This window comes from Molossus molossus, unplaced genomic scaffold, assembly GCF_014108415.1.
Source record: "Molossus molossus isolate mMolMol1 unplaced genomic scaffold, mMolMol1.p scaffold_m16_p_6, whole genome shotgun sequence".
Classification (NCBI taxonomy): Eukaryota; Metazoa; Chordata; class Mammalia; order Chiroptera; family Molossidae; genus Molossus; species Molossus molossus.
Window position 1 is genome coordinate 93,518,934 of NW_023425399.1, and position 20,549 is coordinate 93,539,482.

A 20,549-nucleotide genomic window follows, 5' to 3' on the forward strand; every position below is an offset into this window, starting at 1 on the left:
AGCTGAGGTAGTCTTCTAGCTAGATGTTAGGCCACCTTGATTTATTCCTGCATTCTCAGCAATTAGCAAGGGCATTGTGAATAAAGGAAGAAGAGCTTGCATGTTGAATGGTCAGCTCTTCATCATTCCTTGTCTATAATTTATAATAAAAACTACCCCCAATTCCTAAAGATTCGTTTGATAGATTTCTTCTCAGCTTAGTTGTCCATTCATGGCTTTGCTTTTAGCATCTGTCTATTACACTTTCAGAACAGTCCTTTCTGATAGGGTGCTTTCTGAGCTTGAATTTGCATAAATCAATTCACACAATGGGGTAAAGGAGTGAATGGGCAATTTCCTTTTACAATATGATCTGTTGTCAAAGGAACAAGAAAAGGGCCCCCTGATTGGTAGTGTTGCATGGTTTGAGTAGAAGATAGGAAATGTTGGCAAAATAAAATTTAGGGCTTCTAGAGTTAACAAGCCTCTTGCTCTGCAGACATTCCCACTGCAGATGAAACAACCCTGAGAAGGACTCCTCTCTGACAGCTAACAGGGTGTCCTTTAAGGAGTATGTGAACCCCCCACTTCATTGTAGCCATCTCTTCCCGACACAAAGACAATACCCCTTTGCCTCAGTCCAGTGACTTCACTGACAATTTTGCCAAAACTTAACAGGGCAGAGCACTGTAAATATGGGAATATTTCACTTTGGTCCTCCAATGACCCACAACCAGTTTCTATTATTAATAATTCCTCCAAGGGTCATCTATGGAGCATTTAAAAGAAAGCACCACATTTAAAGAAATACCAGGGTGTGGACTCCTGTTCTGAATCATTTCCTGAGCTTCTTCATTTTTACTGACATTCCTGGAATGTAAACAACCAGAGTCTTATCAGGCAAAGGCAGATCCCCTGAGCCTTTTATCATTCTGTCTGCAGTTTTGAATATTTCCTTTATAACCAGACAGCATACCAAATGAAGCTGGACTCTTTGAAGGGAAATGAGTCAATTCGAATGTCAATTTTATTTAGTCATATGTTATAAAAACTAAACAGCATATCTGGCTGATTGACAAAACTCACCCAACTGTTAAGGGCAAAACAAAACTATCTCAAGAGGTACAGTTACACAGATCTTGCTTTTACCTACTGACAGATATGAGAGAGGGAGAGACAGACAGACAGAATGCAACATCTGAAACTGTCCAGCTGATAAAATTCAGAAAGGGAGAGAGTAAGGAGTTAGAAGTAAGGCTAGCATGTCATGTTTTCTCTCTTCTTCTTCAATGAGCCTTTTAACTTCTTCCACAGGCTGTCTTTCCTCTTTAGTTTCTTTTCCATCAAGGATGGCACCGACTCCTTCTTGCGGATTTCCCTCACTAACCCGTGAAAGGCATCATCGATGCAGAATCGGAGGGCTGCAGAGGTCTCAAAGAAAGCACAGTTATACTCTCGGGCCAGACCCAAGCCTTCTTCTGTAGAGACCTAAGGGGAAAATAAATGATATTTAAAAGAGAGAAAGGAAAAGATGCTTAGATCAAAAAGCATATTCTCTACCAGGCTGTGGGTCTGTTACATTAAAAAAGAAAGTAAAATGTGACAATATATTTTAAGAGAAGGTTTCTAAAATTTCTGAATCTGGAGAACAAATGAGAAGTCATTTAATACATTAGAACGTATTAAAGGGGAACTGGAAATTAACTCTTCAGACTTCAGAAAAAAAGTAACAAGAGCACAATGGTCAAAAACATGGCTTTTGATGAAAACTGCTTGGTTTCCAATCCCAGGTCTCCTTTTTAGCTTTGCAAACTTGGGCAAATTTCTTAACCTTTTGGCCTCGGTTTTCTCATGTGTAACATACAATAATGATACCTGAAAGGTTCTTTGTTAGAGTGAAATAAGATCATCAATAAATACAAGGTGCTTTGAACATGCTGAGCACACATTTGAAACTCTGTAACTATCTGTTATTAATTATAGGTCTGAGTTTTCAATGAAGAGTAAGTCATGATGAGGTTGTCATGAAACTTGAAATAAAATCTTCAGGTGAAAACGAAAAGCAAACCCCCGCCATTATGATAAATAAACCCTTCTCTTGCTGAGCTTTCGAAACAGGCTTAGAGCTTTGTTTTTTGTTTGTTTTTTGGTGGCACTTAGAGTGTTGTGGCTCATGCCATTGCAATAGGTTCTCTAGAGATGATAAACAGATCAGAGACTGTGCCTTTATTTATCATCCCTTTCATGTCTACCACAGTGCCTGGTGCCTAAATCACCATTAGATGAGCTAAAAGGATGGTTAGTAAATATACCTGGGTTTAGTAAGTATTAATTAAGATGTAAACATGAATGATGCACAAATATTTAAACAGTGGATTACATGTCACGGTGGCTGGGTGCTAATAATCTTGTTCAAAATGTAGCACTCCTGTTAAGTTCTGCTAGAACATTCATGTTGGCTCTAAGAAAGCAGGAATAGGTTGCCTTTACTGAATTATGTCCAACAGCCTTTAGCCCATACTGGTGTCTCCATTTCCTTCAAGTTAACCTGATGTTTATATACTTATATCTGTACCTTTTGGAAGTATATGGTGACCTGGAACCTCCATCAGTCTGGAACTTGAGTGAATGTGACTGGGGCTTTGATGAGTGGACCTTTAGTTGCCCTGTGTTGGATTGTGGCATAAGTGAGACAGAGACTTGGGTCATTTAAGCTGCTGACATTTTGGAGTTGTTAGTAGCCTGAATTAAATCAGCCTTTCTTAACTGATAGAGCACAGTGGCTGAGCAGGAATGTGGAAATGGGTCTACCTGATTCCAAAGCCAGGTTCTTTCTAGTCTGTGATAGGTTCACCTCACCAAGGGCGGATAAACAGATGAGTACAAAGAATGTCTGAATTCTCTCCTTTCTCTTTCTTTCCTATTGGCAAATACACCAATTCTTTCTTGATCTTATTTATGTCTTTTAATAACTTAAGGAATACAGCTAAAAGTATCCAACTGAAGTGATTAACATTGTCTAACAGCAGCTTAACCAGGTAATAAGTTTATTAAGTAACTGGTCTTATTTCCAAGAAATCACAGGTGATAATCTTACCAGAGGTTCTCACACTGCATAGCTTGGGTTATTCTTTATTTTCCAGTCTCCTGTAACAGTTTCCTACACCCAGAAGTTAATGACACATATTTCATGTTTTTCTATAGCAACACCACATTTCTGGTACCATTTTTTTTTTTTTTTTTTTAGATTCAGAAACTTTTATTGGGCAATATGAGTACAAAAACAGCCTCAGATCTCCATGGCTTGTGAAAATATTTGTCTTGCTCCTGCTGCCCATTAGCAACTGAAGCTTAGACTGTGGCAGCTGAGCTCCAGGCTGTTTGTTGGTTGGGCTCCAGTTTGTCTCTCTCATCTCCTTATTCTGGGACTCAGACGGAAACAACACTATTATCTGGGATATAATGTTCCTATGACAAAAAGCAGGTGGGAGAGAGGGAGAGAGAATGTTACCTACTTCCCCATCGTCAAAAGACAAATAGAAAAACCTAAAGTCAATAAAGCAGTGTGGACACTCAGCTCACAAGGAAGGATGAGAGTAAAACAAAGAATTCTACAGAAATAACAGAATCCAGCAAAATCAATTATATGCAAATGCAATACAAAATCCTCCGATTAAAAGAGTCAAAGATCCTCTGGAATTACTGAAAAAACACTTGTAGTTGAAACACCTTACATATAAGAATATAGAAAGACTAAAATTTGAATGGAAATTAATACAAAATTAAGCTAGGATGTTGACATAGTATCAAACAAAGTAGATAGTAAATTTTAAAAAATTACTAGAGTTAAAGGGCGATATTTTATAATAATAAAAAGACAAGTCTATCATGAAATAATATACTGATAAACTTTTAGATACTAAAATGTATAGCTTTCATTTATAAGAAAGAAAAGTTCATAGAACTAAAATCCAAAATTATGGTGAAAGATTTTTTTTTTAATCCTCACCTGAGGATATTTTTCCATTTATCTTTAGACAGAGTGGGAGGGAGAGAAAAATCAATTGGTTGCCTCCTGCACAACCCCCACCAGGATCGAGGACTGAACAGTGCCCTTGACCAGAATTGAACCAGAGATTCTTCAGTCCAGGGCCAACTCTCCAATTGCTGAGCCAAACTGGCCAGGACAAATCGTTTTTTAAAATGTTTTTTATTAATTTCAGAGAGAGGAAGAGAAATATTTATGGTATGCCTCCTGCACATATCCTACTGGTGATCAAGCCCATAACCAAGGCATGAGACCTGACTGGGAATCAAACCAGTGACTTCTCTCTCAGTGATGCTCAACTAACTGAGCCACACTGTCCAGGGCAATAATGAAAGATTTTAACACATCTCCCTCAGCAACTGAGAGAATAGGCAAAGCCCTGGCCAGTTTGACTCACTTGTTAGAGTGTCTGCCTAGGGACTGAAGGGTCACAGGTTTGATTGTTGGTCAAAGGTGTGTACCTGGGTTGCAGGTTCAATCCCTGCCCTGATCAGGGTCATGTGGGAGGCAACCAGTCGATGCGTCTCTCACATCAATGTTTCTCTCTTTCTCCCTCCCTCCTTTCCAGTCTCTCTGAAAATCAATGAAAAAAATACCTCAGGTGAGGATTAACAACAACAAAAAAGAATAGGCAAAAGAGTCAGTAAGGATATAGAAAGTTTGAACAAAATAACACTGAAAACTGACTTCATGCTAAGCTATTGAAAGTCTTAAAACATTGCTAAGAATCAAAGTCTTAGCATATTCCCAAACAAATGGAATTTAGCTAGAAATTAGTTTTATAGTTGCAAGTATTACAGATGTCCTCCCCTTTTACCCCCATTGACTCCCTCCTCCCTTCTTCTACCCCCCTCCTGCCTTCCCAAACTATTGTCTGTGTCCATTGGTTATGCATATATGTATATAAGCTCTTTGGTTTATCTCTTCCCATCCTCCTCTCCCGACTTCCCTCTGAGGTTTGCCAGTCTGTTCCCTACTTCCATGTCTCTGGATCTGTTTTGATCAACAGCTTATTTTGTTCATGATATTCTGTAAATTAGTGAGATCATGTGGTACTTGCCTTTCTCTGACTTTTCAATATGAAAGTGACTAGGAAGTTCCCAAATATTATGGAAAAATATACTTCTAAATAGTCAATAAGTCTAAAAGATATTGCATGAAAATTATAAAACATTTGGAACTGAATGATAATGAAAATGCAACGTATTCCAACTTGTGGGATATCTAAAGCTTTGTTTAGAATGATTTTTATAGCCCTGGCAGGTTTGGCTCAGTGGTTAGAGCGTCAGCCTGCGGTCCAGAGAGGCCCGGGTTCGGTTTCCGCTAAGGGCATGTATCTCGGTTGCAGTTTGTCCCCGGCCCTGATTGGTTGTGAGGGTGGCAGCCACTCAATGTGTCCCTTTCATGTCGATGTTACACATTTGAAAAATATCTCTATACAAACATATATTTATGAAATGTTTCCTAATTATAAAAATGCAAACATTACAAATCATTGGCAACATCAACATTTACTAAAAAGTCCAATGTAATAGTCAATCTTAATCTGAAATAAAATTGGAAGACAAATTCCATGCTAAGATTCTTATTGAAATCATACACAATGAAACACCTTGAAAGGTTGGAATAACTGCCCATTGTATTAATTATAGCAGATTTAAGTACAATTAACTCAGTAACTACTGATGAGGAAGTGATATAGGATTTATGAACCCTCTTTTTCAAAGCATGAAATGTAGTTGCATGTATTCTTCAATTCAGAATTAGAATATTAATTTTATGTTATTTAATTTAATAACTAGGTAATTTTCAAATTCATTATAAAGAAATCTAAATGGAAATTAAACCATGGTAAACTATTTAATCTCTTCTATAAACCTTCAAAATTTTGTATTAGATCAGGACCTAAGCTTTTTATTTTTTAAGAAAAAAGTGAAAGCATAGTTTAAAAATACATTTCCAAGTTTCCATAAATTCCATCACACATTAATATGGACAAGCCATAAATTTGCCATCCGTACCTTTGATGTTAGAATTGATATACTATAAATTCAGTGGAAGAACTTGAGTCCAAACATATAAGAAAAAATAATTTTTACAGATTCTGGGCTTGAAGGTCATACCTATTTCAACAGTATCATTAGAAATAATTTGAATCCAGTAATGATGTTCTGATTGGTTCAGAACCAGAATAACATAACAAGAAGTAACATCTTTTATATTATGGTTTAAAACCAGGGTAATTAACATAATATAATATATTATACCTTATTTATTAAAATTTTAAGTAAAACTGAATACTTTCAATCATAAATATTTATCCATATCATACAGTAACTGCCAAGAAAGAAGCACAGTGTTATTAGGAAATTAATTTTTTTATTTCTCAAATGGATAATCTCAGTCCCAGAAAACTTAAACAAATGGTTCAAGGTCACACATGTATTTAAGTAAAATAACCATCAAATTCTAGTCTCGTCCATGGAGTATTGTTTCTAGGCCTTCTTGCTATTTTCATGGGATCTTTCCAGTCCCCTTTGCTAGTATTCCATACATGCAATTGATTATTCTGATGTGAGGTGTTTTAACATAAGATGATTCTTAAACGGTAAACAAATGGCATAGAATAGTTTATATTGCATTTACATAAAAAGAAAATTATAAGTACATACAGAAACATAGGGGAAGGAAACTCTTATAGAAAGATTATTTAGGGCGGGGAGGAGCGGTCGATGCAGATACCGCCATGCCCCTCAGTTGCAAAGGGGAGTCTGTGATTAAAGGTGCCACCTGGAGGCCCTAGAAAGCATGGGCAGAAAAACAAAAGCGATAAAGAAAAATGTTTCATACAAGTAATAGAAAATTTCAATAACCCAGGGGAGCCATCTTTTTAATATATATGACCTCTTCACCGAGGAAGAACACTGTGGGATATGCCAGGTACTCCCTGAAATGCCTCTTCCCATTTGCCAGAGGCGGCATTAGAAGACCACAGCTGCATGGGCATTAATGCGAGACCAGGGCAAGCACAGCCTGTTCTCGTCCCGGCTCAGCTGCTAGTGGGCATGGCAAGTTGGTCAATTAGAGTTTCACTCTCAATAATGTGCTGACTTCAGGAGCTTCATTGCTCTTTACATTTTTTTTAATCTATTACCTGAACTCAGTAAAAATAAATTTAAATTAAGTTATTGTAAAGGTATTCAGGGTAATGGTGGTTGTCAAGTAGGCAATATAATTCTTAGGAGCACAAAAGGCAGCTCTGATACTGCTCAGCTATAATTGCTAACCTTGAATGAGGAGAGATTGGCAGAAAGATGGGTCTGACTATCCCAGGAGAAGCTTCAGAAGCAAAATATCTTCGTGGCTAAGCCTGCTGGGCACTGTTAAAACATTCAGTGTACGGAACAAAGTCTTTGGGATTTGTTGTATATTTTCTTAATGTGTCCCTGTCTGTATTTCTCTTTATTCTTACCCACGGACGTATTAATTTTCATTACAGATCCTACATCAAGGTAACAGGAATCAGTTTCCTGGAAAATGTGGGACCAAAACATTCTATTTGTCAACTTAAAGGGAAAGCTGCCCAAACTTAGATTGTTCAGTTTTCATTTTGCATAGTTATGTAATGGAGTTTCATCAGTTTTAACAATATAAGTAGCCTGATCAATTTCCTTGACCAGTTCCGATGTAAATGCTTTTGATTTATTTATTAGTTTATTTAGTCTGTGAATTACTTATTATTTTCTTTCGGAATTTAAAGGTATGTGATTAGCCCTGGCTGGTTTAGCAGTTAGAGTGTTTGCCCCCGGACCAAAGAGTCATGGGTTCAATTCCCAGTCCAGGGCATGTGCCTCAGTTGCAGGTTTGATACTGGCTCCTGTTAGGGTTGTGTGGGAGGCAACCAACTGATGTGTCTCTCTCACATCAGTGTTTCTCTTTCTCCCTCCCACTCTATCAAAAAGACCAATGGAAAAATATCCTCAGGTGAGAATTAAAATAATAATAACAAGGTATGTGTTCAGATGTCACATCAAACACCTTGCAGGGAAAATCAAAACAAGCAAAGCACTGACAAGCACGTCCTGCCCTCAGCCGCATCACTGACCATGGGAAATTCTTGCCAGACAGACCAAAGACTGGGCTTACAGGTTGCTTCATCCCAGTGTGCTCCCTCTGTCCTGCTATGTTTATCCAATTCTCTTATCTAGATGGGTAGAAAACAAGTGTGTGACTTAAGGAGAGGTTCTACTGGAGAAGAGATGTTCGTCTCTTTTTAGCAAGTTCCTCTAACTTTCAGGAGAGATTGTCAAGGAAGAGGGCCAGCATCCCTCTACACTTCTCCAGGTCAAGGAGAAAGGAAAGCTCTCCATACCTTGGCTTTAAGAACACAGAGCCCCACCACGCTTCTACCCCAACTTCCCCACCCGTGAAACTTTCCTTTATACCCCGGGAAAGGGTGAAGATCAGGGAAAGTAGAGGAGGAGTCAATGAAGCCATTTTCATTACCCATTTGTGTGTGGCTCCCTTTGTCACATGGAGTATCTATTACACCTTAAAACCTACAACTCCTTACATCCATCTTTCCAGTTTGCTTTTTCCCTCTGTCTAGTAAGTCTTTCATTTTTCTTCTTCCATACCTCTTCCAGACTTAGTGATCTTCTTGGCCTAGGCTTTGCTTTGAAACTCATCATCCATGTGGGGACTTTATGGGTCTTGTAATTTAGTTGTTTATCTCACCAAACAAAGTGCAAGGTAGCTATATTCTGTCCATTTGTATCCCCATGAACATTTGTGGCAGATGTTCATTAAATATTTAATCTTAATGGTGTTGATAACAATATCCCATGAATAGTTACTGGTGACCAAGAGTCCAATATAATGGGTCCATCAAACTGCAATTCCAAAAGCTAACGTGTTGCTTCCAAATTTATTTGTGTCATAGTGTGGTTTCCAGAAAGGTACTTGACACAATCTTGCCACAATAAATACAAGTATGGATTCTAGAATCAGATTACTAAGATCCAAGTTCTGACTGTACCACTTCTTAGCCATCGGCTCTTGGAAAATTGCTTAGCCTTTCTTCCATACTTCAATTTCCTCGTCTTTAAAATCCTCTCTCTTAGAATTGTTAATGGGATTCAATGAGCTATTACATGAAAAGCACTTAGTGTGGTTCCTGGCATTCTGTGCACACCCAATAAATGTTACTTTTTTTTTTAAATGTCTGACGAGAAGGTCAGAGGAAATTTCCAACTCCTTTAGAACAAATGTTGGCCCTGCTTCAGTTTTTTTCCCCACTTTCTACCATGACCTATAAATCTTGCCTGATGTGACCTTTGTCTACTTCTCCATGCCTAGTTCACACTACTGTCCCCTTGCGCATTACATCTAGCCATATACTTCCACATATGCTCAGTGCAATCTTCTTGATTTTAAGTACCGGCACGTGTTATTTCCTCTGCCTCAGACTGTGGTATTCTTGTTATCATGCATGTCCCAGCCTAAATAAACCTCCACGGAGATACCATGCCTAGCTTTTCTCTAAAACATATTCCTTAAATTGCCAGTAATTCTATACCATTTCTCTGCCTTATTTCTTCTTGCGCACTTAGTTACTCTCTGAAATCATCTTGCTACTTTGTTCATGTGTTTATTTTCTATATTCCTCCAGGATAGTATAAGATTTGTGATAGCAGAGGTTTCGCCTTGTCTATCACTGTACCTCAAAACCAGCACAGTGGCCGGCACTTAATAGGAACTTGATATTTATAGATGGACACCACTGGAACCCTGGTCATGGGAATACAGCCGTGATTACAATCAATAGAGGAACTAGTTGTTGGTTAGGGAAATTGAAAAATATAGAAATTTCAGATCACAGTGATCATGACCATGACAGTGGCCTGCATGGGGCACTCAGGCAGCATTTATAAGTAGTGCCCAGGCCCTTACCAGTGGTTCTTGCTTCCTGAGGGAGGGAGCCTTCTATGAGACCAGAATGACAAGAAAGAATTACCTAGGTTGGTGGGAGGGGATTGCAGAAAGAAGTCTCAGATAGGACTAACTGTGGCCTGAGGCAGAAGTGATAATGGAGCTTTTGTGGGATCATCAGTGTTTAACAGGGTTTAGACCAAAGCTTGAGAGGACAAAGTGAATGAAGAACACAATCAGAAGAAATTAGTGTGCTTATGTGCCTAATTTACTTCGTTGCATATGAAATTTGTTGGGTACCCATCAATTGAATTATAGAAAAAAAAAAAAAAAAGCCTATATCCTGAGTGCCTACTCTGTGCAAGAAAATGTAAAATTTTTTTCTCCCTTGCTGTTCTGGAGAGATTGATTGAATGGAGAGAAAAGCAAGACATAATAAATTAAATGACATAGCCAGGCCTTTTGAGGCACAGGATGGTAATGGCTCTAGGGTAAAGGGTTTAGACTGCTTTGTATAGGAGACATTTGAAGTCTCCAAGGCCTTGTGCTTTTCATCCAAGAAGCCCTGGTATGCTGGGGGGGAAAGGTTGCCATGGCAGCCAGTAGTTGCTATGAAGGGAAAAAGGACAAGGTTAATGCTCAATATTTTGCTAACAGCAATATCTGGCTTCTTCTTTGAATTTTTCTCCTATGGGCTTTATTTTTAAAATATCTTGTTAAAATTATAAATAAATTAATAAACTTAGGCAGTATATGAAATATATATGCAGAGTTACATATGCATAAGTATAGATATATGTATGTGCATGCCTAAGAATATCCTCATATATTTGCACTAATAAATAAATGTGTATATTTGATATATATTAAATGAATGATTCTCCTGAACCTTAAGGGAATTCATTATTATGAATAATTAAGTTTTTGAAGGGGCCAAAAATTCTACTTTTTAAGCATGAAAAAATATCTCAATGGTTAATTTATTACATTGATAAATAGAAAGAAGGAACATATTTATTATTCTTTTAACACATAACCATTAAAATGAAGTAATAGTTTGTATAAATGTATCATGTCTGGATCCCTATAGGACATAAGACCATGAGAACAAGGAAAGTTGCATCCCCAAATAATACTTCAGTGTTTTTTGCACCTGAGCCATACTCAGTAAACATCTTCCCTATCTCTTCTTTGAATATGTGGGTGAATTAAATATAGAAAGGTGACCAAGGAAAAACCAACCAATTACTACAGCAGAAACTGTCCATTAATGAACCAGAGAGCTCAGAAGCGAATTCCTCCCTGGAATTGCTTAAGGATTTAAGTTCTTTACATTAAAACTCATTTTTGGTATCACAAATGCCCTATTACATATACTTTCTAGAAAAAGAAGCATATGCACTGCAGAAACTCTAAGCAAAAAAGAAAAGAAACCTGGGTCATGATGCTTCTTGAATGGAGTCTAGGGACCCCAGTGACAGGTGACTCTGATGAGGTCCAAAGAAGAGCCAGAAGTATCCAAGTTCCTCAAGCTCAGGGTCAACCTGTGTATCCTTTTGGATTATATTTGGAACTGGTGTACCGTGAAAAGAAGGATGGACCTGAACAAAATAAGTTTGATAGAAGTTCTAATTCTGAGATCTACACAAGGGAAAAATTAACAGTATTCCTTACGTTCTGGATCCACAGACAGGGAGCTGGATATTTTTTGAAAAATGCATAAGCCTGAGCTTGTTGGTACTACCGTAAATTTAGTTTTCAATCTAAGCAGAGTTATCAGTGCCCTTGGCAATCATTTTACCTATTATTAGCCATTACTCTTGCCTATTCCTCATTTAGTTCTTCAAAATCTTCACTTCCCTTTTTAGGTCGTTGACCTTATCCTCATTTTCTGCAGATGCTCCTGCCCTCTTCCTTCACCTCATTGAGGAAATAAAAACATCCAAAAAAAGTGGCTATTGTCCAATGACTAGGACCTAGAAGCTCACCTGTATCTTTAGATATGTCATCTTCCTCTCTTCAAGCCTCTGAGTCCTCTTTACTGTCTCTGTCAATCCTGCAGGATTTGTTCTTCCCCCTTTGTCCCATATTTCCATCCTTCCTCTCTAACTGCCCCCTTTCCCCAGAAAATATATGCAAGTCACCTATTCTAACACTCCAATTCTAGTTATCTTCTTATATCTGTTCTTTCATTTACCATCAAATGTAGATTATCTAGAAAAGTATTTGTGTGTTTTAAAAAAACAATTTTTTTTTATTGATTTTAGAGAGAGAGGAAGGGGGTGAGAGAGATAGAAACATTGATGAGGGAGAACATTGATTGGCTGCCTCCTGCATGCCCCGCACTGAGTTTGGCCCACAACCTGGGCATGTGCCCTGACCAGGAATTGAACCGGTGACCTCCTGGTGTATGGGTCAACATTCAACCACTGAGACATGCTGGTTGAGATTTAGGGGAGTATTTGTACAAAGGTAAAAAGAGGAAGAATAAGGCTGAGGCAGGAGAGTGAGTCAGAAAATGATGCACGATCTCAAAAATAATACATTATAGATTGATATGCCAATTTCTCTTAATCACTTCTGATTTGTATATCCACCTTCACAATCAGGATTCTGCCTCCTTCCCACCCACTCATAAAATGGTTTTCAAAGGTATGACTATCACCCTTGCTGCCCAAACCAATAGATGCTTACAATAATCTTTCACCATCGGTAACATTTGACAAGTTGACTACTCCCTTCTTTAAATTCTTCTCCTTTGACTTAGTGACAATTTTCTTTCCTGATTTTTCTAATCTCTGATTACTCTTTCATAATATCCTGTCTGAATGTCCTGAAAATCCCACTCTTCTTGTAATTACTTGCATGGCCATGGTTTCTGTCCAGACATTGTTTCTTTTTAAAAAAAATCTTTTTCTTTATTGATTTTAGAGAGAGGGGGAGAGAGAGATAGAGACTTGGATGAGAGAGAACATTGATTGACTGCCTCCTGCATACCCCCCAATGGAAATTTGGCCCACAACCTGGGCACTGGCGACCTCTTAATGCATGGGTCGATGCTCAACCACTGAACCACACTGGCCAGACTAACATTGTTTCTTTCTCATTTGAAATTTGCTCCTTATATATTCTTATTCAGATCCATAGCTTTAGTCATCATTACTGTGCTCAAGAGTGACATATTGATGTCTTCACAACTCAACTCTCAGTTTAAGTGCAGAATCACATGTTCAACTACCTGCTGGGGAGTTCCGCTGGAATGTCCCATAAGCACTTCAAAATTAATGTCATCAAATTAATTATGTTTCCTCCCAAAATGTTGCATTTTGGCTAGTGGCACAAATATTCCCAGTAATCCAGGTGAGAATCTTTGAGGTCCTTTTAGATCCCTCTAGCGCCCCCATCCCTAAATCAAATTGCTAAGCAAGTCATTTTATTTCTATCCTTTTAATACTGTATGTTGACATTTCTCTCCATTTGCATGCTATTGCCTTAATTCAGAGTTTTATTTATTTATCCCCTAAATAATTTTCAAACCCTCAGATTTGACAGCCTCAAATCTATCCCTTAACACTATAGCCAGAGAGACATTTCCATAACATAGAGGCAGACATGTAGCTCTGCAATTTAGGTTATTTCTGTGATTCTTCATCACTAATAACATAGTCAGTAGCACATAATACGTGCTCAAAATTACTGATGTCATTTCTACAGCTATTAGTACTAGATGAAGTCAGGTTCATCTCTTACTCTGGATAAGTAACTCAATTTCCTTCTTCTTAAGATAAAAAAAATGATCATATTTCCTTCAGATGGTTATTATGCTGATTACTGTAGATTATGTAGTAATATAGTCAGTAAACTTCTACCACACAAAATATACTTAATAAATATGTACTTAGTAAAAATGACTAATGAAACACTCCGGACCTGATGTAGTCAGGCTACGAGAATTAAAGAGTATGGACTATCCTTAAAATAATTGAGGATTGCAATGGCCTTTTACTTCAAGCCACCAAATCATTACATGTGTTTCTTCTACAACATCTGTCAGTGATTCATTTCTGCAGGCACACACTTAGTATGCAATCCTATGTAAAGTGACCCTCTTGTCAAAGGTGCTTCCACTTGCACAGAAAAGAATTTGAGTTTTATAACTGAAATTGTCCCTAAGCATCTGACACTCCAAATTTATTTTTATGTAAATATTTTTATAAAACCGTTTGGGAATATCTAGATTTCCAAGAGAGGATATTTCTTCAATGTTTTCATTTGCACTAAAACCCAGGGCTCTCTTTACCACCTCATATGCTCTTCATCTAGTGCACAAGGACTCTGGGGCTGCAGAGGCAGAGCATGGGACAAGTGAGTTTTGGAAGAGAGCACACTGGAAGTAAAGGTTTAGAGAAGAAACCTCCGTAGGCAATCAGGTTTGCTTGGGTGTGGGGATGACGGGCTGCTGCCATGTCCCACTATTTAGTCAGAGAGTGACTGAGAACTGCAGACACCTGGATCTGGGGCTTTCACTGTATTAAATTCCAATTCTTTACAGTTCTTGTATCATAAAATGTATATCTGCAAGTTCCCATCCCTTTGGATTGGAAACAAATGATGTGTAGATTCAAGTGGCTACACAGATGACAGCTTTTAACTGCTACAGGAAACACCCCTGTGGCCTTAGAAACTCCACGTATTTGTTTCCTAAGCCTAGTTGCTGATCCCTCCCCAGGTGGACAGCATGACCTGCCTCCATGGCTGGGAACACAACATACCAACGCAAGGAAGGTAATCTTGACAAGTCTGTTAAGAAGCAGCAGCCTGAGACTGCATCTCCAAGAGGGTGATGCCTGTATTCTCGGAGACTCTGGTCATGTCAGCGCACGTTGCAAACAACACTATCACTGCAGTGACTTGTCAGCTCACTGACATTATCTGTCTCCACCCTCCCCGGAAGCAGCTGAGAACATAGTCTCCTTAGTCAAAACAGCAGGTCTCACTAGACACAAGGGAGAAAAATGCCCTATTTAAGAGGATGCTTTCTGAACTCAAATGGTCTGAGTTCTAATCCCATCTGTGTTACTTACTAGTTTTAGTCTAATACTTAATGTCCACATCTAAATGGGGTTATGAAGAGATATAAATTACACAATAAACAGAAATTCACATGCTTAATACATAGTCAGTGTACTATGATTTGGACTTTTGGGTTTATTTATTCCTTTAATATATATGACTAGCATGTAGTCCTGATGAGTAAGAAGTCTGATTCTTGCCTTTACAAAGGTCACAAGGAGTGGGGTCTTTCTGTTGTTGGAAATATTTTGATACAGTTGACTCTATTACCTGCTCTACCGTCAAAGTGGTCAAATCTTCCTCTGGGCGTATTTTATTGAATGTATCATAAAAGCCTTTTGCTAAAACCATAACTCTTTTTTTCCAAAAGCAATTGCAGTTGTGTTTAATCAATGCAGGGTGGAGTTGCCTTTTTTCCGCAGTCTTTTGAAAGACCTGGATAGTGTTTCAGTTTCCCCGTTGTTGTCCCTCACCTTTTTTGTTTTCCTCCATTATCCTATTTTACTTTTATATTTTAATTTTTAAAAATAATATTTGTTGACCTGGCCCATGTGGCTCAGCTGGTAGAGCATTCTCATGTACTGAGAGGTCACTGTTTTAATTCCTGATCAGGGCACATGCCCTTGTTGCTGGCTCAATCCCCAGTGTGGGGTGTGCAGGAGGCAGCCTATTGATGTTTCTCTCTCTCTCTCAAATTTAAAAAAAAAACATATAAAAAATAATAGTATGTGTAATACTTTATTAATGCATTTAGTATCAAAATCTAGTGGCAAGTCTAAAACCATGATAATGTTACTTTTTTTTAAAAAAAAGGTTAAATTTCAGTTGACATAGCTTCAGATGTAGAACATAGTGATTAGACACTTATATAATTTACAAAGTGATTCCCCAGATAAGTGCTTGTTTTCTATGTGTTTGTCACATATGACCTTTATTATATTGAGTTACCTCTATCGCCACTTTGCTAAGACATTTTATCGTAAATGGATTTAGGATTTTGTCAGATGCATTTTCTCTACTTGATATATGATCATACAATTTCTTTTAAAAAACATGTTTTTATTGATTTTAGGGAGAAAAGAAGGGAGAGAGAGAAACATCCATCGGCTGCCTCATGCATGCCCCATGCTGACGACCAAAACTACAACCCAGGCATGTGCCCTGCCTGGGATTTGAACCAGCCACATTTGGTGCACAGGATGACACTCAACAAACTGAGCCACACCTGCCAGATCCTGATCATATTAGTTTTATCTTTTATTTTGTTTTTGTGGTGTATCATATTCATTGATTTGCAGATACTGAGCCATCATTGCATGCTTGGAATAAATTCTACTTTATCACAGTGTATGATTTTTTTAATGTATTACTGAATTCAGTTTGCTACTATTTTGTTGAGGATTTTTGCTTCTGTGTTCATTTGGGATATTAGCATATAATCTTTTTTGAGTGTCTTTGTCTGGTTTTGGTATCAGGATAATGCTGGCCTTGTAAAATGAACTTGGGAACTTTCCCTCCTGATTTTTTTTTTTTTTTTTTGGTGTATTTTGAGGATAGTTATTAATTTTTCTTTGAATGTATGGTAAAAACCACCTGTGAAGCCATCTAGTCTAGGGCTTTTTGGTTATTGATGTGATTTCATTAGTAATTATTGGTCTGTTCAAATTTGGGTGTTCTACCTGCTTCAGTCTTAGAAGATTGCATGTTTCTAGGAACTTATTCCTTGTAGGTTGTCCACTTTGCTAGCATGTAACTGTTCATTGTATTTCGGTGGTGGTGTTACTTTTCTTTCATTTCTCGTTCTATATATGTGGGCCCTCTCTTTCTTTTTCTTAATGATTCTGAGTAAAAGTTTATCAATTTGCTTATCTTTTCAAAAAACCAGCTCTTGGTTTTATTGATCTTTTCATTATTTCCTTCCTCCTAGTTACTTTTGGCTTTGTTTGTACTGCTTTTCTAGCACCTTTAAAATTACATTATTTGAGATTTTTCTTGTTTCTTGAAGTAGGACTGTATGTCTATAAATTTTCCTCTTAGAACTGCTTTTGCTGTGTCTCATAGATTTTTGGTTGTGTTTTTATTTTTATTTGCCTCAAGGTATTTTTCAATTTCCTCTTTGATGTCACTGTTTAAAACATTCATTGTTTAGTAGTGTGTTATTTAGCCTTCACGTGTTTGTGTGTTTTTCAGTTTTCTTCTTGTAATTTATTTCTAGTTTCATACCCTTGTGATAGGAGAAGATGCTTGATATGATTTCAGTTTTCTTAAATTTATTGAGACTTGTTTTGTGGCCTAATATGTTGTCTATCCTAGAAAATGTTTCATATGCACTTGAATAGGAAGTAACTATAACAGAATATCAAGTAAGTTAATCTGGTTAATATGTAATTTAAGGTCACTGTTTTCTTGTTGATATTTGGTCTCCATTATCTGTCTATTAATGTCAATAGAGTGTTAAAGTTCCCTACTATGCTGTATTACTGTCGAGCTCTCCCTTTATATCAATCAATATTTGCTTTATATTTTTAGGTGCTCTGATGTTGAGTACATAGGTGATTAGAAGTTATAGCATTTTGTTGGATTGATCCCTTTATCATTATAAAATACCTCTTTTTTGTTCTCTTGTTACAGCCCTTATTTTAAAGTCTATTTTGTTTGATAGAAGTATTGTTACCTTGGCTTTTTTTTTTTTTTTGCATACAATACCATTTTCCATCTCTTTATTTTTATTCTGTGTTTGTCTTTCAATCTGAAATGGGTCATTTGTAGGCAGCATGTGTGTGGATCTTGTTTTTTATCTATTGAGCCATCCTCTGTCTTTCTTTTTGATTGGAGCATTTATTCCTTTACAGTTAAAGTAATTATGTAGTTATTGCCATTTTATTAACTGCTTTCTTATTGTTTCTGTAGTTCTTCTCATTCTCTTATATGTTAATGACTTTTGATAGTATCACATTTGTATTCCTTTCTCTTTATTTCTTGCACATCTTGTAGATTTTTGTTTTGTGGTTACCATGTGCTCCATACATACCAAGGTGTGTTTATAGTAGTCTGTATCAAGTGATGGTCACTTAAGTTCTAACACATTCTAAAATCACTACAATTTTTACTTCCTCCATGGTTATGTTTTTTATCATTATCTTTTGCATGTACATATTTATGTGTATTTCTTAACCTTTGTACTGGCTTTGTAGTTGGTTATTCGACTGCTTTTACTAAATGTTTGCTTTTGTCAGTGAGAATTTTCTTTTTCATTTTTATCTTTTCTTTTTTCCTTAAAGAAGTCCCTTTAACATTTCTTGCAATACTGTTTTGTGGTGATGAATCAGTTATCTGTTGTAGTTGAGCCTTGGTTGTTGCTAGCACATCAGTGGTTGGAAAATACCCTCAGGCTGACTGATGTGACACAGCAGACAAACCCTTGTGCAAGTGCTGACCCCATGACGCAGTGGTTGCTTTAGTGGGCTTGTGTCAGCCATGCCTACCCTACTATCATTTGTGGAGCTGGTTGGGTGGTACTGTTTTGGTCTGAAGCCATTTACCAACTGTATTAATTCTGGAGGTTTGTGGGAGAGGCTCCTGTGCAGGTCAAGACCAGCAGCCACTTGTCCCCAAATTTGGGCCTCCTATTGCAATTGGTTGCCACTTGTGCTGGAGGCCCTTTGGAGATATTATGCTGTCACTATTGCCAGGTTTGGGACCTTTTGATGGGCACCACAATAAGAGCTCAGGTCCGCCACCTTATGCGCCAGGTTTGTGGCTGCTTAGTTGAAGCAGTATTCTAGGCCAACACAGACAAAAGCTTATCCCAAACTTAGAGCCACCTGATGGGAGTTGCAATGCAAGTTGAGACTGGTTGCCACTTGTGCTGGGCTTTGGGTTGCATAGCAAGAGGTATAGGGCACACTGAGGTCAGCCACTGCTCGTTTGGGGGTTTAGACCTTTGAAAGATTTTAGGAAAGTGCATGAGCAGAGGCAGGCTGCTAATGTGGAAAAGCCAATGGTAGCAGTTTTGCTCAGGTGGGTGTGTTGGTTGGGTCAGAGACTTAGGGAATCACCAGGGTAAGACAAACAGCCTGGGTAATGGAGAACTCAGATTTGGCACCCACCCACACCTATTGGCTGGGTGGGGGGAGGGCTTAACAAAGGAGCAATGGCATCTGCCAACACTTCTGTCCTGAGAGAAACCCACACTGACCCCTGCCCCTCCAGCCCTCACTCTGAAGTCAATCAATTTGGTTTCTCTTCTTATGTCCCTAGCACTCTTCAAACTGCCATTCTAGCTCTGGAGCCCAGAGCGAGTGGGTCCATGTCTAGTTCCTCAAGAGAAATGTCTGGGACTCCAGCAGCCCTTTGTCTCGTTCAGATTAAATCCTGGCTGGTTTTCAATCAGTTATCAAATATTCCTCTTCTTAGCACTGGTGCCCCGAGCAGGAGAGCCCTGTGTGGGGCTGGGGACCCCCTCACCTCAGGGGGTACTTTTGCAGCCAAGATTTCCCAATTCTTAATCATCACACTATGGGTTTGGGAACAGCCTGCTCCAAAACTCTACCACTACTTTCAGTCATGGCTTCTTAATATACTTGGTTATAGGTCTTCTGTTCATCTAGCCTTCAGGTGGTTCTCAAGGATGACTGTTGTATAATGTACATGTATCTGTAATGTGGTCACTGGGAAGAGGTGAGCTCAGTGTTTACCAGATCTGCTATTGGACAGAAAGTCCTAAAATTCTTCATTATCTTATTTTATTCCTTTTCTTTTTGTTCATCTTTATATCTTCAACATTCTACTTAACCCTTAGGCTTTTCTAAAATGTTTTTAACTCTGCTTCATGAAGTATTTGTTGACCTCTGAGACTGAGTATGATTTCTCCCTTTTTTTAATTCCCTAAAATTTGATTTTTGATCACTCAATATTTTATAACAACGACCACTTTTCTTACTTTGTACACAGAGTAAATTTCATGGGCACACAATCAGTGTTCCATTCCCCTCTGTGTCTCCTTCATCCCTAGGATAATAATCAAATTGACTTGAAAACCTCATTGTTGTTATTTCCTAAAGCTGACTGACAACTAATGAACTTTATAAACTTCCCTCCTCCCAATTAATATAAAACTTGCCTGAGGGGTTCAGTTTTTCTTAGTCACATATTATGAGAGGGAAATAAACTATCAAAGCAACCTAAAATTGCTCTTGAGATCAGTATCGAATTCAAAAAAAATTCTGAATTATAATTGGTCTAAGTGTGGGCCATGCTATATAGAGAGCTAAATCATGGAATGATAGACATCAGTGTTGTGAATGATAGTGGACATCATTGCTTCTAAAACTCTCCTGTGAGATGGGACATACAGACCTTTCTATGGAAACTTCCAGTAATGATTTTATTCACATAGAAGAGATTACAGACCATAATGTAAATCTCTCACTGGGTGAAAGTCAATAATGTTAAGAATAAACTGTTCTCTCTAGATTTTCTAATTATTGTCCTTACACTGGCCTTAGACATTCAGAGT

At 37.9% G+C, this 20,549-nt stretch overlaps 1 protein-coding gene across 1 annotated transcript in view; it reads right to left on the bottom strand.

Annotated features, from left to right (window-relative positions):
• Window positions 1-984: 984 nt before the first annotated feature.
• RIT2 (Ras like without CAAX 2) overlaps window positions 985-20,549 on the bottom strand; it is a 316,712-nt gene continuing 297,147 nt past the window's right edge. Inside the window, exon 5 of the mRNA XM_036245390.1 lies at window positions 985-1,467. Within this exon, the coding sequence (XP_036101283.1) occupies window positions 1,237-1,467 (231 nt within the window). The 3' untranslated portion in view covers window positions 985-1,236. The remainder of the gene's footprint in view (window positions 1,468-20,549) is intronic.